The 7,796-nt window shown below is 31.1% G+C and overlaps 1 protein-coding gene across 1 annotated transcript; it reads left to right on the top strand.

Moving 5' to 3' along the window:
• Positions 1–224: 224 nt before the first annotated feature.
• On the top strand, positions 225–3,224 carry LOC128553928 (uncharacterized). The gene is made up of 2 exons (XM_053535128.1): positions 225–489; positions 2,262–3,224. Exon 2 carries the CDS (start codon positions 2,318–2,320, stop codon positions 3,002–3,004), a length of 687 nt encoding a protein of 228 aa, XP_053391103.1. The 5' UTR covers positions 225–489; positions 2,262–2,317; the 3' UTR covers positions 3,005–3,224.
• Positions 3,225–7,796: the final 4,572 nt, after the last annotated feature.

The following is a 7,796-nucleotide window of genomic DNA, read 5'->3' as shown; positions in this document are numbered from 1 at the left end:
CACATCACTTTGACACTGGTTCCAGAACTATATAAGACAAAAATTCAACGAGGTCTGTCTGTACTGCAGATAAGCTGTCTTCAGGTGATGCTTTCTTGTACAATAATTCGCATTCTAAAGTGTATAAAGGAATACGCAATTATCGTTGGATTATAATATTTCTAAAGATTTTATGGCAAATTGACAATCGTTCTACCTTTTTCAATTTCTGTCTAAAACACTGTTTCACAGAATTACAAAACGCTTCGATTTTCAAAATAAAATAAAAAAGAGAGAATAGCCGTTCATTTAAATTCTTTTTTAGTCAAAAAAAACCCCCAAAACTATTGATAGTTAGTTAAAATGGCAGTGATCATTGGACACAGCCAAACAAAGTACTTTGCTAATTACATATCTGACATTGATGCATTGTGTTTAAGTTTCAGTGGTTGTCGCGTTAAAGATTTGATACTATATGACGGCGTTCCAGAGGCAATTGCCAATACTTCGGTAAGTCTTGTAAACATTATACTTATATGTCATTTCATACGCCGTATTATTATGTTTTTTACTCATCTGGATAAAAAGTGATTATGAAAACAGCAAATAACGAATATTCAGACATCGATAAGAACGAAGAAAAAAAATAAATATATCTCGAAATATTTGAGTGAATTGACACAAACACATTATTAGTTATAAAAAAAGGTTACACGCTATATCTTTTATGCTAATTAAAATTTTATACCTGTTGGAATGTCATCTTCATACTTGTTAATAATATTAAAATTAAATGCCGATTTTAGATATCAGAAATTTAAAACTTTGATACTGACAGATTATATGCTGTAGAAACACATAAGAATTTGCCGCATATAAAAGTTGTTTTACATTAAAAAATAATTATTGCAGCCGTGGCACGGGTTCGATTCGATCCTGATTCGGGCATTTTTTCTTATTGATTTGGCATTTTAAAGATACTTTAGAGCTAAAAACACAGTATGCGGGAAATTTCCTTAACCGAAATGCACCCGTATTTTTTTATAAAGTTTTTTTTTCACGACAGAATTCGTTCGTTTATAATTTTATACGAGATTGAAATTCTGCGAGCGCAGGAGAAAATTGCGCATTCGTGAATAATCTTTCATGACCTAATTTAACTTCTAATATAAACAACATTTATCATTATTATTATTATTATTATTATTATTATTATTATTATTAATGTAAGACGTACAACCATATTCAATTAGATTTTACATAAATCAATAATTGAGAGAAGCTTAATAACATCTATTTCTGATTAAAACTTTACGATGTTACAGAAATATTGTTCGCTCACGTGAATTACCCGATATATTTTATTTGTAAGTCAGCATATTTTAATGAAATATAATTAAATATAATAAGTGTTGACATTTAGATAAATCTTTTTATTTTATTTTCTAAAAAATGCTAAAACATGCAGAAGTTACAATAGAAATATTAGATAAATATTGCATTCCTGAGAAGGTGATATGAAAAATGTTCACCGCGAGATATATGAATATTGACCGAGGCGCCAGCCAAGGTCTATATTCATATTTCGAGGGGTGAACATTTTTCATATCACCCTCTCATGACAGAGAAGACAGAAAAGGTAATTTTATTCTAACGTATAATTATATAAGCGCCTCGTCTGAAAATTTATCGACTCGGTTTTTTAAATAATGCGAAAGTATCAATTCTCAACGGGTGATATGAAAAAATAATATCACATGCGCACAAAAACAAAATAACACTGTTGCGCATGTGATATGAAATTATGGATCATATCACCTGCGCAGAAATTGAAAATAACGATTTTGCGCATGTGATATAAAATCATAAAATATAATATTTTATTCAAGTTAGACTAATGGGAAATTTGCATTGGACATTTATGTACATTATTTATGTAAGATATGAATGATTCTGTCATAAAACCCAACAAAAATAACCATTTATCAAAGAAATACGAGTGTTTTTCGGTTATGGAAATTTACACTTAAGACGTGTTCATGAGCGAAAGACATAGTACATAGATGTCATTGCATTATTGCTAGTACATGACTCCTGACACAAACTGCCGGTCAATAGTTTGTGCTGTTGCCCGGGCTAGAGTTTGACACAGGTTGTTTGGTTGGTGTAAAACTTTTTTATGCTACAATATACAAAACCTTAAATGCTCCTACAGAAAATAACTAACGCTGTTTAAAACTTTGTGAAGGAAACGGAAAATATTCATATCAATTTAATTTCAGGTTGTGTGTATTGTGTGTGGTATAAATAACATCTACTTTAAGAAGACCAGAGATGAATGGCAAAGAACATCCAATTTGATATTCAGTCCGCGTCAAACAGATTTGAGATTTTAGAAATAGAATCGTGTGAATTACTTACGTCAAAAAACGACGAAGAGGACTCAGAGACAACGCACGAGGAAAAGCCGTCGCGAAAAATCAAAGGAAAGTCTAATAAATTACCTGCGAGTGATGATTTCGTTCAGTATGGTGGTGGCCATCCAGAAGTTTTTATGAACATAGCAAAAACTCTGAAAAATAATGTTGCTATTGATATTCTTAACAGTGCCAAGAGCGGCGAGGTCAGCGAGAAGATATCCACTGATGTGCCCATGAAACCAAAAGGGGGCGAAATTTACTTAATTGACACGAATGAACTTCCAAATAAAAAGGACGCTTTATTTGATAGGTATTTTTGGAGACACAACGGAAGTAAACATTATCCAAGAAACACAAATGAACCAAAATTGGTTAAATCAATCTACAAGATAAGGGACAAATCAAATGAAAAAGGTTTTTCAACAACGTTTCAAAGATATACGTATAAATTGACGGAATGTGACAGATTCGTTTTAGTTCAATACATTGGTGATGAAACTAGCGTAAAACCTACAACACACGGAAATAGTAAAACTTCAAAAGAGTTCGTACCTACTAAGCCGTCTGTAATCGAAGAAATAAAAGAAAATGCAGACAACTTTTGACGAATTGTCAAATTAAATGAAACCATGTTAATAGTAAATATTCTAATTCATCCCAAGTTTTGTGTTATGAAATGTGTTGTTATATTTTTGTGTAATTTTGTTGTTATAACATTATTATGTTTGTATGTATATAATCTTTGTGATAAAATGAAACAATCTGTTATCATTTATAATTGTCTTCCTCAAATAATTTGCGATTTAAATTTGAATATGAATTTGACATTGTATTTTTATTTATATATAATGAATGAAAATCTTTTACTTACATCCTTAATAAAAGTATATTCTTTCATATTTGTTTTCAGTCGTTTTCACTAGTATCTAATGCCCCATAATTTTTCGAGTTTCGATATACATTTAATATCAAACTCATAAATAGTTGCAGTTGATGCTGAGTACGAGTCTGAGATTATATCACTAATACTCAAGAAGTCTATCTATAAGTAAATATGAAACCCTGTGACGGTAAATTCAGCACATTTTCGGCTGTTATTTCAACATGATTTCTCCATCCGCTTGATGTCTAATCATTGATATTTTATATCATTTACTGACTACTCCAACGTAATCCAACGTACTTGTCAATGATACTTTTATCCACCAACTAAGACAAATACAGCTAACAAGTACAATGATTATTCATTCACTAATCTTAATTAAAAGAAGAAATTACACTGAAGTTGTCAAATTAAAATTATATGCGTAAATGGATAATTTCCAATTTGTATAAAGAGATTACTTATTTTCTACCTCAGTGATAGAACAATTCTTTTTACTCTTATCACTGATTATTATCAGTATAAGACATTAGGGGGTAAAGATCTTATCATCAAGGACAGCAATAAACATAATAAAAAGCGCCGCAGTTGGCCGCAGAAATGGCCGCAAATATGGCCGCAAATTTGGCCGCACGGCCGCAGAATAGGGATGTCCTCCGCCAGCACAAGTTTCTTAACTAGCTATCTATTTATACTGCAGCACTCCTCTCTGCCAGTATTATGTAAACATACATGTATCTTTAACTCTATAATTGAATTCATAAGAAGAAAAAAGAAAGCCACCAAGATTGACTGAAAATGAAATACTGAAAAAGTGAAAATCGAAAATGTACTTACAAGTCCCACCCTCGCCCTGCGACTGGCCAAGCCGCAGGGCAAAAGACCTCAACCTCTGGAACAGGGAAGAACAAAAACTGTGAACAGAAATCCAGCAACTGCTAAGAAAAGCCATCTTGATAACTTTGTTAGTCAATGTGTAATACTTGGCAAGCGCTAAATTTCTGAAGGTCAAAATTTGAATTTCCCTATATATAGTAGGTCAAATCAAGCGGACGATTTCATTGGATAATGTGTGTTGCAATAAGGGTTTATTTACAATTGTTTGCAGTTTGCAGGTCATTTTTCAATAACTGCATATCACTGTATTGATCGAATCCCAAACAATGTTGCATTTCTTCCTTATTGTTTTGACTTCTTGTCGATGTTTACGTTTCATTTCAGTTTTTTTTTTCATATTTCAAATCTGCCCCTCCCTTTCTTTCATAAATGGTATCTTCCAATCGCTCGTGCGTCAACGGAAAATAACGGTTAGTAACATCGGGTATTTCCGTGCCCAAAAATAGAAAGGGGCCGGATGTCCTCCCGCGGTAAAAAATATCATACTGAGAAATTTTCCTCACTTATCAGGGGAAGGAAGTGTGCAAATACTAGTACGATTAAGTCAATTTCGCTATAAGCGTTTTCTCCCCTTGTGAGCAAAAGCAATAGCGCTTTGATATCTCTTATCTCAAACAGCGATCAAGTAACCAGACATCATCTCTTACAGGCTTGATTGTCTATACAATCAATGAATATAAATAAATAGCATTTTTTATTCAGAATGTGAATGTTGTGACTGACGTATTTTTTTAAACAAAAAAATAGCAATTTTCTGTTCTTTGCACGGGACAATGGATACTTTTTGGCACCTAATACACAAGTGTTTCATTAGAAATTTATTCGTTATACATTGTATCGATTTCTGATCTGAAATTTTAATCCAACGAAAGTATCTAAACTGTACCAGAGCCGGGAAAACATTTCAATACGATATAGCGTTATATTTTATGTTTTGTGATATAATTTATTATGAGAAATCAGATTAACTTGAATAATTGATGTATTCTTCAGACTGAATGTATAACAAGGATAGATCTATCAAGTTTACCAAATTTATTCAATAATTTCATTGCACATCTTTTAATAATATCAGTTGCTATTCAAACAAATCAAAGCATACATGTATATGATGTATGCATGAATGGCTATACTCTGTTGTAAATGTATGCAGCTATGATAAAACATAGAGTACGTTCTTATGAAACTTGATAATATTAAATCAGGTACATTATATACAATATCAACACATCTGTTTATAATTATATCATCTCCAACACCATGCCCCTTATTTTATCTCTGCTTCATCTTAACACATCCTTATCAATACGCATCAGTGTAGCTTTGCGTAACAACTGTATCAGCTTATATTGTGTTTTCTAATTTTTTGGACGATTCCTAGCGAATATTCAGTTTTGTTTTTAGTTCTTCCGTGTTCATTTCACTGGCGGGTTTTCATTTTCTTTTTCAAATTTCTTATGTGCACTCTGAATGTAAAACTGAATTCTTCGTTTTTTGCTTGATGATCTGCTTCGCTATATATAGAATTTTATCATGTCTTTAATATTTATTTGTGTACTTTGATGAAACTTTAATAAACAATAAAACCTATATACGTAAATATATTTGCAGTTTAACATAATATTTGCAGTTTAACATATTTGAGAATTATTTTCTTTCCTTGTTACTTGTTATTTTTAATAAAAGGGTAAAACATGGAAAAAAAATAAAACCTAAAATGTTGGCCCAAATGAACGCAGGTGGTAATTATTAGGTGTCGATTCCTCCTTGATTATGAAAACACATGTGCATCTGTTCACTGTTAATTAATAATCTAATTAAGAGAAAAACATCTTTTTGGCGTTAAACGGCACGCACTAGAAAACTGTTATCAAATTAATTCTTTAAGTTTAGTACATGTACTACATAATAATATGATTAAAGCAATTTAGATTTCGGAAAATTTAAGAACATTTCAGGCAATTTCGAAATAACGATTTTGCTGCTGATTTCACATATATCTTGTAAATTTTCTTAATATCATTTTAATTCTAATTCACTGATACAATCCGCTACTTTGACGTAAATCACGCGTTTAAATTCAAAAGCTTATATTAAAACATCGGCACGTGTTACTATGTTATACCTTTCATTCATACATGCTGTAATTAGGATGGCAACATACGTGCCACTTTAAAATTTAATTAACTCATTAAAATTTAAATTTTGCGTACACTGATTTAAGGCACATGACCATAAAATTTATAATGCTAATATCTTGTCAACACAATACGCTGTCCCGTGCCACGAAGATATACATGTACACAAGACTTTAAACGTTATCAAATCAACGTATCAAACTGTTTGATTGTCTGAAATTGTTATCTAAAGATGTTTGGTGTTTTACATCGCTATTTTAACATAAGAATTTGTTGAAATAATTAATTTGTTTGTAATTAGACGAATGCCCGCTGATCGAATTGACTGGATTAAAACGGATTTAATTAGATCTAAATGGTGTTTGTTTGTTATTATTAATGTAAATACGTTTGGGATTTCAGCGGAGAATGAAGTTTGAAAAGGTTAGATATTGTTGTAATTGTCTTTAATTGAACAAAATTCAAATCATTATCAGTTAAGTGCGTCCTTAATTAATACACAGTTTGATCCGTAAGAAAATAAAGCAACATATAAATTGAACACTGTGTTTGCCATTATTGCGTCTTGATTGTATTCCAATGTTTTATTATCTGCCAGACCTTCCCCGTATAGCCTTGTCCACTAATCAGACCAGACCGCTAATAAGACAAGTTGTACAAAGAACCATGGGTGGTCTTAATAGCGGAATTCTACTGTATACAAGAAACAGGATGCTACTTGACCAAAATGACACTTTTAAAAATTTTAAATTCAAATTCAACTACTTCACTGAAACACCCAATCGTTATGTCAAAATAAGTCATAATAAATATTTTGTTTATTATTTTGGTTATTACTAAAATGCAACAACAGAAATGCTTACACTTTTATTTTCGAATTTTTTAAAACATATCTCAGTATTTTCAAAGGAAAATGCCATGAAAAAAAACTTTTAAAAGAACATTTGTCAGACGGAACACACCCAAAAATCATGCTAAACTCTATTTCCTATTCCGATACAGCTCTATCTTATCGTAAAACTTAGCACGTTTTTGTCAATATACAGAAAGCGTTGAAACTCTAGTTTTTAAAGGAATTTTGAAGCAAGAAAGAAATAACTTATTTTATAATAAAATATATATCTAGAATGTGCATGACGAGGACTTTCCAAATATATCCGGGATGATATTTTAACTTTAACTTTTCCTTCAAAAATACTTAGTAAAAACAGGGTTATCGTGTAATTCTGCCAAATATGTATAGAGAGTATAATGAATTTGAGAGACGATTTTCAAACGAATTTTGAAGCAACCAAATATTGACTTATTTTGAAGGAAAAAATACCATCGTAAAGGTATTGAATTGTTTTTCAAGGAAATATCAGGGATGGTATAATAGAATTAATAGAAATGTGTAATTTTTGAAATTTTCTATGGTAAATGTATCATTTTCCTATATAAATCAATGTAAGTATAGGAATAGGATTTATCAGTTGCGCT

This window comes from Mercenaria mercenaria, unplaced genomic scaffold, assembly GCF_021730395.1.
Source record: "Mercenaria mercenaria strain notata unplaced genomic scaffold, MADL_Memer_1 contig_4507, whole genome shotgun sequence".
In the NCBI taxonomy this organism is placed as follows: domain Eukaryota; kingdom Metazoa; phylum Mollusca; class Bivalvia; order Venerida; family Veneridae; genus Mercenaria; species Mercenaria mercenaria.
Note: the sequence above shows the minus strand (reverse complement) of the source record. Positions and strands in the feature narration are given on the sequence as shown.

Coding starts and splice junctions, on each gene's coding strand:
- LOC128553928 (XM_053535128.1), top strand. CDS start 2,318: ATGGCAAAGAACATCCAATTTGATATTCAGTCCGCGTCAAACAGATTT.